The 20,356-nt window shown below is 42.9% G+C and overlaps 1 protein-coding gene across 1 annotated transcript; it reads right to left on the reverse strand.

Annotated features, from left to right (window-relative positions):
- Nucleotides 1-2,792: 2,792 nt before the first annotated feature.
- On the reverse strand, nucleotides 2,793-15,822 carry MYD88 (MYD88 innate immune signal transduction adaptor). The gene is made up of 6 exons (XM_082259463.1): nucleotides 15,812-15,822; nucleotides 11,714-12,140; nucleotides 10,824-10,943; nucleotides 6,137-6,317; nucleotides 3,634-3,725; nucleotides 2,793-3,439 (listed from the first exon to the last, which is right to left on the reverse strand). The coding sequence occupies exons 2-6, from the start codon at nucleotides 12,024-12,026 to the stop codon at nucleotides 3,288-3,290; spliced, it is 858 nt and encodes a 285-aa protein (XP_082115589.1). The 5' UTR covers nucleotides 12,027-12,140; nucleotides 15,812-15,822; the 3' UTR covers nucleotides 2,793-3,287.
- Nucleotides 15,823-20,356: the final 4,534 nt, after the last annotated feature.

The raw sequence follows: 20,356 nt of genomic DNA on the forward strand, positions 1-20,356 counted from the left end.
TCCGGGTGCGATGCGAATTTAGCCATACAAACTGTATGGCTAAACTCGCACCGCACAGTTGATCGCATGTAATGTCGGAGCAGTGCCCTCCGACATTACATGCGAACCCGGCACTCGCAGAAGTGTGAACCGGGGCTTAGAGCCGGTTCACATTTGTGCAGATGCGGAGATCGCATGTAATTCGGAGCTCACTGCTCCTAAATTACATGCAATCTCATGTGCGTTGCAAATTTTAGCCATACACTTATGGTTATATATATTATGGCTGAATTCGCACTGCATCCGCACCAAAGACACACGAGGCATTTTTTTATTTGCAACAGAATTGGATCGCATGGTGGTTCACCTAGTACAATCCGATTCTGTGCGAACTTGCAGATCGCACTGCGATATGCAATCACAACTGGGGGTGTTGTTAACTTTTAATTGACACCCCCTGCGTATCGCATATGGCAGTGTGAACTGCCAGAGATGCGGATGCGATGCGGGATCACGCTGTATATTCGCAGCATCGCACAAATGTGAACCGAGCCTTAATACTTGCCCACTTCATTTTTTTTTGTTAAAACTATTTGAAATAGAACAAGCTAATTCAAATAATCCATTTGTTTGTGCTTCTAAACAGGCAAATGATTATTTCAGTCAGTGATTTGCGCTAATAAATCTTATTTTACATTAAATGCTGAAAATAAATAGCACCTTTCAAAGCAAACCCGTTGTAGATATAATGTATACATTGAAAGTCAATATAAACCGGGAGAACCAGGCAGGTTATCTTCACCTACATTCTGCAGCAGCCCTTTCCACCATCCAAGCTTCACAGCAAGGATCGGCATCCCGAATGGTCAATAGTGAAGTCAACAAAAAAGTGTTGACCAGCTGTCTGACTTTGAAACCAAAGTGTTTGTTTGCACAATAGTGTGCCATGGGCTTCGGGGCTCCCACGGCACTCTAAAACACAAGGTAGGTGCAGGCACCCCCTTCTGCTCTCAGCTTACAGGCTTTGTATTTTCATTTAAAATATATTCATTTTTAGAAAAAAGTACAAAAAAACAAGACAGTCATCTCTGAATATGTAAAGATTGTCAGAGCAATTCTAGAAAATAGCAAGAACATACTAAGCAGTCAACACACAACAAAATGCATAAGGCTACTCTGAAAGTACTTTGACATATATAGAGAAGATAAGGCAGTTAATGATTGTAACCAGGGCAATAATGATGTTTCAACAGTTGTTCATGTGATAAAACATAAGAATGGTATTAAAGCATGGGTTCAGATAATTGGAAAGATGCAGTAAAAAAAAAAAAAAAAATTGGGTCCCAGAACACTGTACATGATTTAAGCACATATGTTTTATTTCTTCATCAATGCATCTGTAATCTATCCATTAAGCCCACACCCCAGTGTGTGACTAAACCCAATCTAAGCCAATATTTTATTTTTAACCAATGGAAATGTTTTATTTTTTTTCTTGTCCTGGGAGTCAGTTGTTTGGTGGCATTTAGGAGATGTATGTATAAGATTTAATAGAGATGCAAGCATGATGTATATTACAATTAGCATTTATGGAATTAACAAATGTTAAAAGTCTGGGCCTGGTGCATCTGACAAGGAGTGTGCAATGTATTCAGAAAGAATTGGAGTACTAAAATGTACACAAAAAAAAGTGGTTAAAAGTGGAATATATCCTTAGACATGCAACAATTACCCTCCTTGACTGTGATAAAATGGCATACATATTATTATTTGTGGAATTAAAAAAAATAGATAATACACTCGACAACAGCCTTCCTTCTGGAAGCACTGCTTAGCATCCTTTCAGCGCTGAGCATCATCAAATTCACTTCTGGGTGAAATCATTCTTGCTCACTTACAGCAACTCATTCAGTGAGACTAAGCCTTATCCACAACGATCCAACCCCCAGTTCACCTTTCTGATTTGGTGCTCAAATCTTGGGCTGCACTCCAACACTCTGCCAGCCATCTCCATCCAACTTGCCGTATAACAGGCGCCATCCAGCTGACGTTTTGAGGTAACGGCACCCCCTGCAGTAAGGAAGAACCTGAGCAGCTGTTTTAACTGGTTTCTTGCACAGGATCACAGAAAGGATCTGGAATCCAGACCCACCTACAGCCTCCCTCAGCTTTGAAAGATCCATGTCTGCACCCTGGATGCTCTGCAGAGGGTTTGGACCCCATCTTCTTATTTACTGAAACACTCTAGCTGGGATGATAGGTGGGCAGAGTTTAGCACTAGGGTCACATTTTTTGTAACAAAGTGGAACAGGGTTTAAATGAGTGTTTAGACATAGCAAAGGGAATAGCATGTACCTTGTCTAAGTGCTCAAAAACAGGATGCTTAGCTTTAAAATATTTAAGTGGTAGTAAAGTCTTTATTTTTTTTACTTGTACCTACAGGTAAGCCTATAATAAGGATTATCTGTAGGTACAGTGAATATCTCCTAAACTTGCACTGTTTAGAAGATATTCACCCTGCATGCAGTCGGTGACGTCACCGACGCATGCGTTCTGAAGGGACGAGATACCAATACCGTCCTTTCAGGGTTCCATGCCACGGCTGTGACTCTCATGCATGCGTGATTTCATCGCAGCTCGGCCAGATGGCTGGAGCACGTGAACCCAGGAGGAGGACCAAGTGAGGATGGAAGCCCTGTCAGCGGGGACAACGTGCCACTGGAGGGCTTTGTTCTAACATAAGTATTTCCTAATGTGCTAGTATGTGATGCATACTAGCACATTATGCCATTGTCTTGCAAGTTGTTGTTTTTTAAACAAAAAGGCTGCGGTTTATTACCGCTTTAAAAATGGCCAACAGGTTCACTTGAAATATTGGCACTATCAGGCTATTGTGTGAGAAATTCCTCCTTTGGCAATTTACAATAAGAATTATAAAATATATAGCAGACAAAAGTAGCATCAGGCTATGTAGCTAATCGCAAAGGAATGCAATGACAAGTAGTAACCAAAGAGGAAGAACATTTTCACTGCCAAATGAGCTTCTGATTGCTTGCCATAGGACACTGCACACCACTGCTCATTTCAGTATGTGGTTATTTAAGGCCATGGGGTTATATAGAACATTTATGGCAGTACCACAGCAACTGTACCACTTTGCAAATACACATATACATGTGTTCGAGAAAATGACCTAATAAAGCAGCTCCTCATAAGAAGAGGAAGCAGGGAAAGCTACGAATGAAAGGATCCCTGAGATCACCGTGTTGAGGCTCTAAGAACCATTACAATGCCCAAGACTTTATCGTTCATTTCTTTAGAGCCTTGGCGAGCCTGTCCCAAAACCATGCTTGTATATGGGGATTTGTGTAATCACACACTGTAATGAACCGGAGGATGCTGGGAAATGGTCTCTTCATGGGTTTATACTTCACTGGAATTAGTCTTCTTTCTCGAGCACCTGTACAAGGAAAAAATACAAACAGCAAGGTAAACTTTCCAGCAAAACAAATCTACCAGCACAGCATCTGTACATTTTGCTGATGTCATATTATATATATATATATATATATATATATATATATATATATATATACACACACACACATATACACACACACACACAAAATGACAGATTTTTTTTTTAACACATACCTGGTCCAAGGCTGAGAGCAAATTTTGTCTGGAAATCACACTCACTGCTGTCCAGATAATCATCAGATATAACCACCACCATCTTCCTACACCTGCAAGTAATACGTCATTCTGTTGAGTTATATTTAAAACCCAGAACATTTATGAAACATTTTAAAATTGATACACATATTGTTCATCAGCCCAAACTATAGCATATCAGATACTATCCATTAAAAGGACTGCTACCTGAGGAGATACCTAGGAGCGTAGATTTCAGGGACCCATATAGCATGGGAGTCTAATATAATAATGTTGTGTCTAAAACATTTGCTTTTCTAGTTCCATGACATACCAGATCAGCTTCACTACACCACCATGATAACTGGAATGACAGCACTATCAAGGAACTAAAATAAAAAAAAGGCTGCAGACTGGAAAGACAGTGATGCACCTTTCACACAAAGGACCCAAAACATTTACTGACCCAGGGCCTCAAGGGATAATAGAAGGTGGTCATCAAGAAGTAACAAGAAAACAGACCAACTCGTCTGTTTCATACAGCACAACCATTCTACAAACCAACCATCGTAATATTCAAATCATTACAACCTGGAGGAAAATCAAAGCACAACTCCATTATAATTAAAAAAAAAAAAAAAAATATATATATATATCTACATTTGCAGTAAACCCCCCCCCCCCCGGCACCCAGGGTAATAAATGTAATGTCTAGGGGACTGCAGAACAGGCTGTATAACCTGTCTCCTGGCTCCAGCGCTCTTCTCTGCCCGAAGCTCTTCTATAGGGAAAGCCTGAGTTTCATGACATACAATACAGGGACATTAACCGTGTATTGTACCTTTAGGAGGCTGGAGTCCAACCCTAGCCGGTTGCTGCTTACAAGGGAGCTGCAGAAAGAATGATTGCAGCACTAGGGAGCCTACTGGAGTAAGGCAAGTATTTTCTCTATATTCCTCTGCCCCTAGGCTGAATGAACCATTACCATTGCAGTTAGAGGTGGGGGAGGGGAGAGATAGGGGTTACTGCAAGGGTTGGTTTTCCCAGTTTTAGCCACACGGCGCAGCACTGAAGCACTTGCATCAAAATATCAAAAACTCAAGAAAGCTATTAAAAGTAGTTCTAAAGCCCCTAAAGCCCCATTCTCTGCATTAATGTAAAAACAAAAACCTGTGTCCCTGACTTTCCACAAAACATTACTTCATTCATTGTAGTCAAGTCCATAGTCAAAAGTTTTGTTTCAGTTTTGGATAGAGCATGAAAGGGTTATTTTTTGGTGTCTGTGTACCATTGGGGAAATTTCCTTTCATTTCCTGTCCCAGAGGCGCAATACTTTGGCCGGCTTCTGTCGAACATGCATGCTAGAAAACCAGAATCGGACTCCCGATCAGCGCCCTCAGCCAATGGTGTCCCCCTGTCAGAACACAACAGCTCAGTAGGGAAGATCGCTGAACTAACCTTGCATGGTTAGTACAGACACAGCTCCCACAGTTCCCAGTATAGACCTTTCCAGTAGACCCTCATTTCGAACCCACTGGGGCAACATTTTGTATCGATCTGTAAGTAAAACTAGTGATGAGTATTGTTATTAAATTTAGATATACTGCTACTCTTACATATATATTTTTTGTAGATATATGAATTGCACCTGCTCCTGAAGAACTGAATCTCACGAAACGCGTAGAGCATTTTAGGATGTAATCCCTGTGGTTTTTATCATGTATCAACCAGATTTCTGTATATATATCAATTTTTGTCCATCATGTATATTTATTATTCTATTTACTTATTAGTGTTTCTAATGTGCCATGACTCCACCATATCACCCATGCACTTAAGATATTTTATGAATGCTCCAATTATGACAATACAATGTTACTACCTATTTTAGGTTTCAATAAATACTTGTTTCTATCATATGTTTATTCTTTTTTTATATACATATACCATGTTCATGAATTACACCAATAGGTGGATGCACACCTCATTTAAAGTCCCAAACCTCCCTTTGTCTCTCTCAGATATAGGGATAGAGGCACATCATTGTATGAGCCTCAGATAAAGTCCCAACCTTTCTCCTTTAGGAGTACAGTGGCCATGACCTGAACCGACAGTTTTTGTTTTTTCGTTCAACCCGCGAACTAAAAAAAAAAAAAAAAAAAACACTGTAATGTGTACCTAGCTTTGGATTTTAGATTTCTCCTTAGCTCGTGTTATGGGGGCAGCTCTAAAATGTTGGATTTCCCTTTACTTTTTCCTCAATGACAATGGTCACCAGTACAAAGACTGGCAAAACTCTCCTGGGGACACAGACTGCAAAAAAATAAAAACTTGATAGAAGGTCTGACTCTTCCCTGCTCTATCGACAACTATAAAAAAAGGTTTTGCTTGGAGATACACTTTAAAAAGGAAGAAACAAAGAGTAATAGCTATAAGAAAACAAAAGCTCTCATTTTCTGTCATCTATTATCACATTGAGCTTTACAGTCCTACGTTTACATACCGGTTTTCAATAAGTTCACTTGTTATAGACCACAGACATGTGCCAGGGAGGACGTCTCTATCAAACACACACAGCTTCAGATTATGGTCCGTCTGTTCCAGTTTAGCGATCATTTCCTGTACGAAACTTATATCCTGGGCACAGTAGCAGATGAATGCATCGAACTGCTCGGGCAGATGTCCTGCAGGTGAACATGAAACATAAGCACAGTTGTTTCTGCAGCTTGGAAACAGGATAGCAGAAGAGCAACATCACTGTATAAAAATGCTACATAACCAAAACAGGCTTTTTATAAATACTGGTCTGTAACAAAGAAAATAGTTGAGAATGTGAAAGCAAATATGTAACTAAACAAACTCTTGTGTGGATTCTGTTTTTTTTTTTTTAAGTCTATTTACACCCAAAAACTAAAATGTAATTTATTTTTCAGATTTTCAGTTCTTAGATGTCCTGGCTGCATTAGTTTTCACTTTCCAGTCAAGGACATTTTTCAGCAAGTTAAAAAAAACAAAAAAAAAAAACCTGTTGATGTTGCCAGAATTGCAGTGTCCTTGTCACTTTCAACTAAATTATAGAGTACAAAGGACATTCCCTGGAATTCAGAAAGATTGCGATTGGCATTTTTTTTTTATAGAATTTCTTTGTACACTCACACACCACAAATTTTGGTGCTTGAGACAGATTAATGTGTAGCACTGCCTCCGTAAGGACTGGCAGTTATTCTCTCTTTGGAGTTACTAGCTTACAATCATGACAGACACAATTTCTTAATTCCTCCACTCGGCTGACTTCAACAGGGGTATTTGGTTGTTTTGTGGTTTATTGGTTGTATTGTAAATTAGGATAGGAGAAGGAAACAGTGGGATACTCCAATTAAACTATAGACAAGTGGTTGAGGACTCCTATCTTCTGATACAGCCAGGCTTTTGATTAACCCTGCCACTTTGGATGGATTTGGATTGAGTCTCTTTTCCTCAGACGACTTTGTGAACAAACAATTATCTTCAGGACACTCTCCCCGGTATCCTCTTTCTCTCCCATCCACTGACTATCCTACATGCAGGGGTGGCCCCCCTTAGGTCAGGCCCCTTGACACGAGTCCCTGTGCTCACGATACTGTGGTCCCAGGGTCTCCAGTGTCACCCCTCTTAGTCAGCTCCTGGACCTCTTGGTTCAGCTCCACTAAACCGCTCCTCTGGCCCTCAGGATGACCGCATGCCACTTCTACAGAGGAGGAGGATGCCGCACCCCTCCCTCCAGGACTCCGCTCTCCAGCCAAATACCCCGCAGCACAGGTGCTCCTGGCTTTTATACAGTATCCCAGAATGCACCAAGGTGACCTGCCCTCTACCAATCACCAGGACTGTAACAAAAGCCTATGCACCCATTCGTCAGATTTCCTCCCACTGTCCAACATGTCTCCCTATTGGACCAGCGTGAAACACTCTTCAGACTTAATAAATCGCATACTGAGCACATTGAGCAGAGCTCACAAAGAGATCCTGCTCCCTAAAAGGCAGAAAGCAATATAGATTTGCCTGCAGCTCCTCTGGTAAGCAGACAAAGCTCAAAACTATACTCTCTCACTAGCACCTACCTAGGAGGGTGCTACACATGTAACCGTTAAGAACAGGTAAATTCATTTGTTGCAGGAGGCAGCTAACACTTAGGCTATGCAAATGCCCATACCGAAAATTCCATTCTCAGTGCAACTCAAACATTGGGTCTGATAAAATCACAGGCTCATCCTTGCCACCTGCTCAGCCACTGCACCCATCACACAGACAGGCACAGTGACAGAGTGATTTTATTTAGGAATCAGGCAGAGTATAATGGGAAACTCAGGAGACTAGTTCCCCATCAGGTCCATCTCCCTTGTAATTGACAGCGGAAGGCAGTGAGGCGATTTCTATAGCAGCTATTGAACTGAATAGCAGCTATGGAATCTGCCCGCTGCCATCCACTATCAATCATCTAACAAAGCAGCTGGACTTGACGGAGGAGTCGTTTCTCATGAATTCCCAATCAAGCTCTGCCCGTTGTCAGTGTGCCCCTGCTTTGTTATGAAAAAAAAAAAAAAAAAAAAAAAAAAAACAGCCTTTGGAATACATAGTAAAAATAAAAATTACCTGTTTTCAATTGCCATACAAATATATATTTTGAAATCAAATCTGTATTATTTTTTGGCAATACCATGGAGTGGGTGGATTTCTGGTGTCACGCCCCTCCAGCCTGCATCGTAGAATAAGAGGGAGGTAAAGCCTCCATCAATCTACATGTAATATCCCACCCCCATTGTGTTTTACTGGTTAGTGGGCATTGAGGAGGAGGGAGAGACTGGCTGTCATTTATCACGGTGTATACGCCCACATGTATAGTCACATGGGCTGCTCAGATGTGATACGAAGGTAATGCTCAGCATAGAAACTCACTGAAAACTGAGCATGTGCAGAGTTGTCACCACAGCTGCAACATCCCTAGCTGAATTGGGGACATGAACAGAAGGGGGAGACAGAGAACAGCAGGATCAACCAGGTTTTTTGCAGAATACAGAAAAAGAATCTCATGTTGGCTGAGTGAGCATGAACAGCATGTAATATAGCATTTACTGATAGTTTTTACTGATGTGGGTTTAGTGACACTTTAAGCCGTGTTCAAAACACATAGGTGGAGGCTGGAGGGAAAAGGAATAGTCACCAGTTTTTACCTGTGGTCTAACTGCAGCTGATTTTTCTCCTTGTTCTGCAAGCTCTCTGTGCAGTTGGCTATCTCGGTAGGTACAGGGTGTCAGAACAAGGAGAACAATGAGCAGTTCAGTAGTGACATCACCAAATATCACCCCAAATCTCATGAAATTAGCAGTCAAAGGCAGCATTAGTTTAGATCTCACACTGCAGGTGTACAGCAATGAGGCTGTTGTCACAGGAGTGTACACTTGCGTACACTGCTGTTTTTTCAAATAAAAAGGTAGATTTTTAGGATATTTCATGACACAATTAGGGTTTCTCTAATTATAGCAAATCTTCACCTTTGAGTTCAGTTCTACTTTAACTCTCCGCTATCTACCACACACTGGAATATTAGCACAGGTGAGCTGACCCTTTAAAGATGTAAAAGTAGTATCCTGCCTGATTAATGCTGATCTGCCCAGATTTAAAATACCAGCCTGCCCTAATTCCAAAACATCAAGAAACTGTGCATGGATTCCCCTACAGAGCATCTGATAGAATTACATTGAATGTGGTTTCTTCCTGCATGTCTCCCTTTGTCTGGCCTATATTATATGCATTATATGCACTGGTGAGGGTGAGTGTGATTGCTAGTCGATAGTGTGTCTGCGTGTACGTCATTTTACTTGCACCTGTTGCTTTCTTGACATTGGATCCTGTGTGATCCTGACAAATTTCCTTTTTATATAATAGTGTCCTGGCTTGGTTGGACTTAATGGAAACTAAAACAGCTTTAAATAAAAAAAAATATATATATTTGGATGGAAGAGTTTATCTGCTTTTTTTTTTTCCAATTCCAAGGAGAATTTTGTACCATCATGACACAACTATGAGCCATGTGTTTAGCTGGTTGGCTAGTGGTTGCATGACAGTACTATCAAATTCAATGGGCAAGTCTGTCAGGTCTGACAGTTGGTACCACCTGTTGAAATAGACAAGCTAGGATAAATTTGCCGCTGCACATGTTCCAACCTCTCTGTCTACCATGGTTGGGATGTACCAACCCCTGTCCTGTGTCTACCATGGTTGGGATGTACCAACCCCTGTCCTGTGTCTACCATGGTTGGAATGTACCAACCCCTGTCCTGTGTCTACCATGGTTGGAATGTACCAACCCCTGTCCTGTGTCTACCATGGTTGGGATGTACCAACCCCTGTCCTGTGTCTACCATGGTTGGGATGTACCAACCCCTGTCCTGTGTCTACCATGGTTGGGATGTACCAACCCCTGTCCTGTGTCTACCATAGCTGGGATGTACCAACCCCTGTCCTATGTCTACCATGGTTGGAATGTACCAACCCCTGTCCTGTGTCTACCACGGTTGGAATGTACCAACCCCTGTCCTGTGTCTACCACGGTTGGAATGTACCAACCCCTGTCCTGTGTCTACCACGGTTGGAATGTACCAACCCCTGTCCTGTGTCTACCACGGTTGGAATGTACCAACCCCTGTCCTGTGTCTACCACGGTTGGAATGTACCAACCCCTGTCCTGTGTCTACCACGGTTGGAATGTACCAACCCCTGTCCTGTGTCTACCACGGTTGGAATGTACCAACCCCTGTCCTGTGTCTACCACGGTTGGAATGTACCAACCCCTGTCCTGTGTCTACCACGGTTGGAATGTACCAACCCCTGTCCTGTGTCTACCATGGTTGGGACAGTAGTAAATATGCAGATTGCCTGTTTATTTTTATTTTTTTACCCTTAGCTGCCTGCACAAAAGAGGCCTAACATTGTTCTCCTTACAGTGCCCTAGTTTTGGATATATGCTCAGAACGGAGGGGTGTCATCTTGGAACCATTTTTCTCCATTGCGTTTGGCTCCTTGCTGAAAGCATACACCTTTTTACCTATAGGCTTTGTAGGCAGTGGCGATGGACGAGTTAATATTGTTATAATACATCATTCAAAACAAATGGTTTTCATCTGACAAAGCACCATGCTGTAGCTGTATACCTGAAGGGTCATCATGTGTGGTGATACACCTTCCCCCACTGCTATCCACAGTTTCAACTTGTACTGGGGGCGACTTGCTTGACTCTTTGGTCTTTCTTAAATACTTCTGACAATCTCCATCTAGAATATAAATAAGACTCAATTGTAGGGTGGACATAAAAGGAAAAAATAACGAGATTCCAAAAAAAATAATAATTTACCATTCATATTCATGCTTTTTTTTTTTTTTTTTTTTTTTTTTTTTTTTAACAGCACCCGAATGCATTAAACCAATGCACCTACATTGTAGTGCACCACAAAGAACATACAACCTGGTGGGAGGAAGCACTGTATTTAACCCACCCTTAAGCCTGGTACACACTATATTTCTTTTTTCGTTCAACCCAGCGGGTTAAATGGAAAAAAAAAAATGGCGAGATCGCTATACTAAAAATGCAATGTTAGTGCTGAGCTAACATTGCCTCCTCCTGCACCAGAACACACTGATCAGCGCCCACGTGCACTGGCTGCTAGTACTGATCGGCTGCTTGTTTTTCCATCATGTACCTTTGACAAAAGCCAGTCATTCGGACTGTGTGTACCCAGCATTACTGTTGAGGGCCAGATTAAACAAGATTGATGGTTGTTGAAGAATGCAAATTGTCACACACGTCAAATTAAATATTATGTTGCAGTGAATATTATTTTTTTGGTGCACAGTAGAACGTGTAACTATGTTCTGCCTTCGTCCTCTTGGCACACTAGTGCACATGCTGTAGGTTGTCAGCCAACAAGGATTAAGGCCCCATTCACTATTGGGCGATTAGGAATCACAGGCAGAATCGGCCCTACTTCCCCTTTAAAATCTTTCCTGCAGCAAAATTAGTGAACTTGGCATGAAGCCAACATACCTATTAAAGGAGAGAGATCTGTGAGAATATCATCCCTTTCAATCTTCTGCAGCAGGTTCAGCAGCTCCCCAACAGTTGCTTTTGAATGCTTTTTCTGCCAGTCATCCAGAAGCGAGGAGGTTGGATCAGTAAATCTCTCCAAATTCCTTATCTCTAGATAGTTATAACCCATTTCTTCTGCAAGTTTGGCCCAGTTGGAAGCAGTTACTGCATCAGGGTTCAAATATAAAGACATCTTCTGCCTGGTAGTGTAGTTTAGAGCAATAAGTGGAAATGAATTATAGTCCAGATGGACTGGACTTGATGTAGCCATATTTCTGCCCTCAGCACGATTAGAAATCCTTTTGAAAAAGCCTGGGGTCTTCAGAACGCACTTCAATGCCCCCTGGAAACTTGGGCTATATAATTTTATTCATTGGGTTAATACCTAGAAAATATGAGAAAGACAAGAATATTGTACACTTTTTTTTCCAGCATACTTACAATGTAGTCCACCAATACAAAAGATACATTAGAGAATATGTGAACCTTTACCTTGTATTACAACCCACGGAGCTTAAAAAAGAAATAAGTAAAAAAATTTGTGCGAGTACACTTAGGGGTGTACTCACTTTTGTTGCCAGTGGTTTAGACGTTAATGTCTGTGTGTTGAGTTATTTTGAGGGGACAGCAAATTTACACTGTTATACAAGCTGAACACTCACTACTTTACATTGTAGCAAAGTGTCATTTCTTCAATGTTGTCACATGAAAAGATATAATAAAATATTTACAAAAATGTGAGGGGTGTACTCACTTTTGTGAGATACTGTATGTTCTGGATCAAATCTAATTGTGAGAAACCATTATACAGAGACAAGTGAAACCATTTTTACCAGGAAGTAAAGCAACTAGGAAGTGCACAAATATAAAATCTGAGATTGGGCTTGCTGTACAGCACCGCACGGGATCAGAGTATTCATCTGCTAAATTCAAACCCTGTGAAGATCCCTCTTTCACCCAACATGTTTGTGTATCATAAAATCTAAATAATAGGAATATAAAAGGGAATGTATGAAGACAGCCTACTCTAGTTCTGTCTCCTCTGTCATGTAATATACACACTTGTCCAGGAAACATGCCTATGGCCCTCACATCCTCAGCATCAAATCTAACTTATATTTAGTTATATACTTGATACAGAATCAGCATGCACCCAACCATCTTTTCTCTATCAAAGAGCAGTTGTTGTCCAGTTCACTACCTGTCTATTGGATCACACTTTAGAAGGCATTTTCCCAGGTTATACAAAAGACAAGCCAACAGCATGGCCACTAAAAACATAGGTTAGTGAGCGGTCTGTTCCTGCTTGTTCACCTGTACAATTTCCACATTTACCTGTTCAGTCTATTTGTATTGTTTATTCATGCGTCTCCACTTGTATGCCTTGACGTCTGCTCTTCTGTTTATCTGTACTGCTCACGTGGCTGCAATCTGCCCACTTCTTCTTCCCTTTTGTCTCTGTGCTGTAACCTGGATTTACCTGATAACCTATTTTGTGCTTATATCTATATTGTCCAATAGAATATTCTCTATTATTTCCTGGTAATTCTCCTGCGAGAAGCATATGCCAGTATTGCTCCCTCATGCTTCGGTCATTGTACATCTCTAAATGCACAACACAGCAAACTATTCTCTGCTAATCTTCTGCGTTTAAGTAGTCTCAGTGGTTAGCACTTCTGCCTTACAGCACTGGTCCGGATGTGTGTACGTGTGTGTATACATACACACACAAATTATATATATATATATATGTGTGTATGCGTGTGTGTTTTTTCTCTAATTTCTTTTAGTGGTTTACACTTCTGCCTTGCAGTACTTGGGCCCCCAGAGTGTGATTACATCTACAGTGTATATTCCTATTAGTGATTAACACTTCTGCAGCATTGGGTTCCCCAGTTTGAACCCTAACATTACACCGCATGGAGTTTGTAAGAATAGAGTGGAAATCCTCCAGTGGGGATAACAGTTCTGGTGACTACCAGGGCTTTCTCTCACTTTCTGTTGTGGCTATGGGACAAGGAAGTGAAGGGAAATCTCCCCAATGGAACACAGCTAGCAAAAAAACCTTGACAGGAGTTATAACCCTCCCGGCAGGGACCGGGCGAGATTCAAACCACCAGCAGGCTGATTGTACCCAAGTTGATCCATTGATCACTCTGGGTACAGACAGTGTGTCTGAGTTTTCATTGGTTTGGTGGTGAATTGGCGCAAGAAGAGGTCTCAAAAAAAGTCTGGTCCTGGGGACCCGGGGGAGGGGGGGAAGGGAGAAGGGAAACACCAGGGGTGGGGGGACCCCCAAACAGTTCAGGGGGTAGCTGTCCACTGTAGCGGCTGCCGGCGGAAGAGACAGAAGAGATCTCTGGGGGGAGACAAGAGGGAAGACAGCGCAGCGCCTTCTAAGTGCAGCAAGACATTTATTGAAGTATGTGCAGCAGTATTACACTCACATTTAGTCGGTGAATAAGATACAGATAACTGTATCTTATTCACCGACTAAATGTGAGTGTAATACTGCTGCACATACTTCAATTAATGTCTTGCTGCACTTAGAAGGCGCTGCGCTGTCTTCCCTGAGCTTTCATTGGACTATAGCCGCTGGCAATAATCATTGTGTTCTGATAGCTCTCTGCGCTCCCCCACCAAAAGAAGACAATAGCTTCACAGGAGGGCTGACTGTGTTGATGGGGGAATCAAGCGACTTTTATTCCTGCAACCCATGGTGGAAGGAAAGAAAAATCGCAAAGAGGGGGGGGGGGGGTTTAAAAGCCACATACCGCACATACGCGACCATGGATGCCCAAGGCTTCTGTGCTGAGAACGCTCACCCAGCACTGTGCCCAGACTGTCACAGACAGATGCTGGTCCCTAGCAATGATCAGGAGCCGTTAGGATGGGCCCCAAACATGTAACCACTGTGACAGCCAATCACAATGGTCACTTGAAGGGCAATTTTAGGGATGGGGGGGGGGGTGGCTGGGAAGCAAGGGGTTAAAATATGTGCACATCTGTATGTACAGGTCGTCATAAGACCATTTCACACTTCTGCGACTTGAAGCAATGCCTGTGTATTCTTGAGGTCTATGGACCTCAAAGTCACATCAAAGAAGTACCAAAATAGTGCAGGAACTACTTTAAAGTCGCACAGATATGAACAGTACTCATTGGAAATGCAACTGTGCATTTACAAGTCACAGGACAAGTCGCACAAGTGTTAAAGGGGCTTAATTGCTACAACCTGACCATATATTCTTCTTAAAATCAACTTTAGATTCACTAAAACCATGTAATATGAGGATTTAGCTAAGCCACCCAATTAATTTGTAATCAATCGGGCAGACACTTCCACTACATAGTCCTTGGTAGATCTAAAGGAGATTGTGCAATCAGACTAATGTGTGGCGAGCTTCAAACAGCTTCAAAATGGTGATCATAAACAATAAGGCCCCTTTCACACCTGTGCGACTTGTCCTGCGATTTGAGACTGCAAAGTCGCATGAGAAGTCGTACTCCATGATTTCCAATGAGCACCATTCATATCTGTGTGACTTCAAGTCACTGCATTACTTTGGGCCGATTTTAATGCGTTTTGAGGTCCAGAGACATAGGCATTGCTTCAAGTCCAGGCGAAATTGTGGTAAAAATCGCGCAACTTTTAGGTCGCACAAGTGTGAAAGGGGCCTAAAGAAAAAAGACGCTACTAAAAACACTGGCACCTTCTTTTCCTACTATGTTTACAAACAATTAGGAATTTTATATAAAGTATACCAAACTATAAACACCCTTGTTAAAAACAAAACAAAACATTCCTATGGAGGAAAGAGGGTTTTTTTATATTAGTTTTTTTATATTTGTTTTTTTTTTTTATTAACTGAGAATGATACAAATCTCACATCAATAAAACTGGAAGACACAACCAGGAAAATAGAAACTATTGAATAGAAAATAAAAAGAACCAGAAACACAAACCTATTCTTGCTCCTCTATATACCCCAGCAGTCATTATATACTGCCCCCAATCGCAGCTGTTCACTTACCCCCCATACACACACAACTTACCCCTCCGAATAAACTCTCCCTCTATACTTCCTCCCCACCTGAGAGCTGACTGTACAGGGAAGCGGGGCTGACTGGGACTCATCCATTATCAGCGGAGGGGTGGACGCAATAAGCTTTCACTTTACAGGAGAGATAAACATGGTCTGTGCCGACAATTGTTTATTGGACTTCATATATAATTGTCCAGCATGGAAATCTGCTTCTGGTGTAATGGAAACGATTCAGGAACCTCTGTTGTTTTTCTTTTAATTAAATTAGCACCCCCCCCCCCCGTGTGTGTGTGGAAGTGTCTGAAGTTTCAGGAAGTTGGGGAGAAGTTTGAGCAATGTGCGGGAAATGATGTCTCTGTGTTACTATAGAGCTGTGACCACGCCTGTCTGTGCTGGATCAGCGTCAGCACCCCCCCCCCCCCCCCCAGTGTTACCCAGCTACTGATAGGACACCCAAAATTTACTGGCACAGCCAAGTTTTTTACTGGCATTTACAAAAGTTCCAAAAGTACAGTTTTAACCACTTCAGCTCTGGAAGGTTTACCCCCCTTCAGGTTTACTTGGCCATTTTTTGCGATCTGGCACTGCGTTAATTTAACGGACAATTGCGCAGTCGTGAGACACTGTACCCAAATAAAATTGTATGTCCTTTTTTTCCCCACAAATAGAGCTTTCTTTTGGTGGTATTTGATTTCCTCTGCGTTTTTTTTTTTTTTTTTGCACCATAAACAAAAAAACTATTTTGAAAAAAAAACAAAACAATATTTTTTACTTCCTGCTATAAAACATATCCAATAAAACAAATGTAAAAAATCGAATTTCTTCATCAGTTTAGGACAAAATGTATTCTGCTACATATTTTTGGTAAAAAAAAAAAAAAAAAAAAAATCCCAATAAGCGTATACTGATTGGTTTGCACAAATGTTAACACGTCTACAAACTATGGGATAGATTTTTTGGAGTTTTTATTTATTTATTTTTTACTAGTAATGGCATCGATCAGCAACTCATAGTGGGACAGTGACATTGCGGCAGACAGATCAGACAGCTGACACTTTTGATACTTTTTTGGGAACCAGTGACACTAATACAGTGATCAGTGCTAAAAAATATGCACTGTTACTGTACTAATGACACTGGCTGGGAAGGGGTTAACATCAGGGGCGATCAAAGTGTTAAATGTGTTCCTTGGGAGTGCTTGCTAACTGTGGGGGAGGTGCTTGTACTGTGGGAAGGCAGAGATCCACAGAAACACAAGATCACTGCCTTCCTTAGTCACAGAACGGTGATCTGCCTTGTTTGCAGATCGCTGTTCTTCCTGTGCCTTCAAAGGATCGGCGGGTCCGAGCAGACGCGATGTCTGCCGGGACCTGCCAGTCGTTCAAGGCACAGGCAAAATTAGTCAGTCAGGCAGAAAGCAGTCCAATCACAGCGTAAGCAGGTCGCAGGCAGAACGAGTGCGCGCCACAGACCCGGAGGTGCAGAATCACGTACCAGAGAGACCACCCTGCCGTAGTGTGCGGGTCGGTCCACACCAGATTAAGTGCAAATTAACAATGTGATTTTCCACAGCAGGAGCTGATCAGCGGTTCCTGCGGACCTGATGTCTGTCGGCACCCGCTGATCGTTCAGTACACAGGCAGAATCAGGGCCATCTTTCTGAATGGGCACGCCGGGCAATTGCCCCAGGGGCCCCACTTGCCAAGGGGCCCCACACCAGGGTGGCAATTTACCCCAATCTGCCCCCCCAGTTTAACTGACCTGGTGGTCTAGCCCCCCCCCCCCCCCCAGACCAGTTTGTTCCTCTGCCGGGTGCCGGCTGCTTTATTTTGCAGCTCTGCGCTACATTGGTTGCTAGGATGGCCAGCTGATTGGCATCTAGCAACCAGTGACCTCCTGAGGAGAGGACCCAGCATGCACAGCGGAGGACGATCCTCCTCGTCCTCCTTCGCACCTCTTCCAGAATGGCTCCACCCACCTTCTCCCTTCCTGTGCTGTGTGCGGCCGCTGCGGAAGGTAATCAGACTGCTGCTTGTCTCTCTCTCTCCCTTCATTGCGCGGGGGCCTATAAGGTTTTTAAGATGGCACTGGGCAGAATGCCAGCTTGCCTATGTAAACAAGGCAGATTGCTGTTCTGTCAGTGCAGAAGGAATGCGTCCTGTGTTTATGTTAAGCAGGAACACTGATCCATGCCTTCCCCTAATAAAAGCACTTCCCCCACTGCACTAAATCACCAACTAGGCTGACACGTTGCCCTAGCACAGGGGTGGGGAACCTACGTCCCGGGGGCCGTATGCGGCCCTCAAAGTAATTTGGTCCGGCCCCCCGTGCAGCTGAGTCTGTGTCTCTCAGCTGATCTGTCAGAATGGAGCCAATGCTTCCTGCATAGTTCCGGCTCCGTTGTGACAGTCTGAGCGAGTCACAGGCGGACTGATATCAAATGCACTCTGACTGTGACCAATACAGAAAACATTGCCTCTTCCTCCAGTGCGGCACCGCTGCTAGCCAGCATTTCCCACCAGCAGCACACACAGCAGTACCAGCCAGAGCCAGCAGCACTCACAGCAGTACCAGCCAGAGCCAGCAGCACTCACAGCAGTACCAGCCAGAGCCAGCAGTACCCACAGCAGTATAAGCCAGAGCCAGCAGTACTCACAGCAGTACCAGCCAGAACCAGCAGTACTCACAGCAGTACCAGCCAGAGCCAGCAGTACTCACAGCAGTACCAGCCAGATCCAGCAGTACCCACAGCAGTACCAGCCAGAGTCAGCAGTACCCACAGCAGAACCAGCAGTACCCACAGCAGTACCAGCCAGAGCCAGTAGTACCCACAGCTGTACCAGCCAAATTCAGCAGTACCTACAACAGTACCAGCCAGCAGTACCTACAGCACAGTACCAGCCAGCAGTACCCACAGCAATACCAGCCAGCAGTACCCACAGCAGTACCAGCCAGCAGTACTAGCCAGTAGTACCAGCCTGAGCCAGCAGTACCAGCCTGAGCCAGCAGTACCCACAGCACAGTACCAGCCAGCAGTACCAGCCTGAGCCAGCAGTACCCAAGGCAGTACCAGCCAGCAGTACATACAGCACAGTACCAGCCTGAATCAGCAATACCCACAGCAGTACCAGCCTGAGCCAGCAGTACCCACAGCAGTACCAGCCAGCAGTACCCACAGCACAGTACAAGCCAGCAGTACCAGCCTGAGCCAGCAGTACCCACAGCAGTACCAGCCAGCTGTACCCACCAGCAGTACCAGCCAGCTATGCCCACCAGCATTACCCGCCAGCAGTTCTTTTCAAAACTTACCACCACAAAGTTGACTGCGCTCCAGACTGACCGATGCAAACCTGGAAAACCAGTTGTTAGTAGCAACATCATCAATACCAGCTAACATAACACACCTCACCAAAGAGAAGTAGTTGCAGCCATCACATTAGGGGTGAGTTAATGAAATGTTTGACCAAATATAACAGGCACATTTTTAAGTTGATAATTTTGTACGGCCCCCGAATGATTTTATAAATACCCAAATGGCCCTTGGCAGAAAAAAGGTTCCCCGCCCCTGCCGCCTAGCAAGACCAAAATCTCAGGTCTTGCACAATGCTTTGCGGCAGCAGTACATGCCTTTAAGGGGAAAAAGGCACAGAGAATTAAGCCTAGTACACACGCAACGAATTTCATTTCATGTATGCGGGTTGCAATTACTCCTGAGCAAAGGCTAATTGCAACTTTGAGATATCTTGCAACAGGGAGAAGCCTGCAGGATCTCAAGTTCACCACAGGCATCTCCCCCCAAGCTCTTGGAGTCATCATCCCTGAGACCTGCTCTGCTATCATCAAAGTCTTGCAGAAGGTCTATATCAAGGTATGTTTCTTATTTTTATATTACATTCCATGTATTTGTCATCTAATCCTAATTTAGATTAGTTTGGATGTACATCAAATTACAGATGTCATTATTTTGTAACTACCCTCTGGCCGTATGCACATAATAGTAAAGCTTTATATTTTCCTAACCATTTGTAAAATGACCCAGTAACCACCCTAGCATTCTCTTCTATGTGTCCCTAAACGCATAGCCTTAACAGTATATTGTATCTGTGTCATTTTCTGACTTTCCCAGAACCAATTATTCCTTTAGAAATGTTTTTGTACATAGTTTATGAGGTTTATTAAAGACATCAGTCCATCCATTCAAACCTATGATTGTGTATGTTTAATTTCTGATGTAAAAACGTTCAGTGGGCACAAGCCCTTAATGATGTTTAAAAGCATAGTTTTACCCACCCACCCATCCACCCATGCTAAATGTAAAAGTCAGCATATACCAAAGCTGTAGCTGGTGAATTACAATATTATGACATTAGGAGGTGAAAAATAAATGTATGTAGATGTCATACCCCAAAATGCTAAAGATTCCCTTCATGTTGTTCTTATCTTAAATTTGCATAAGCATTTTAATGACAAATATGTGTGTAATAATGTGATGTGCTCAAGCACTAATTGTATTTTCATTTTTTCCCCACAGTTTCCATCCAACGCAGAGCAGTGG

Source organism: Pelophylax lessonae (genome assembly GCF_965119305.1).
Source record: "Pelophylax lessonae genome assembly, chromosome: 5".
NCBI lineage: Eukaryota > Metazoa > Chordata > Amphibia > Anura > Ranidae > Pelophylax > Pelophylax lessonae.

Bases quoted from the DNA above. Each gene is read 5' to 3' on its own strand.
- MYD88 (XM_082259463.1), bottom strand. From the start codon at position 12,026: ATGGCTACATCAAGTCCAGTCCATCTGGACTATAATTCATTTCCACTT. The intron at 3,726-6,136 runs GTATGTAAACGT...TATTACTTGCAG, and splicing joins AGTGAACTTATTGAAAACCG to GTGTAGGAAGATGGTGGTGG. The intron at 3,440-3,633 runs GTATGTGTTAAA...TTCCTTGTACAG, and splicing joins TGCTCTCAGCCTTGGACCAG to GTGCTCGAGAAAGAAGACTA.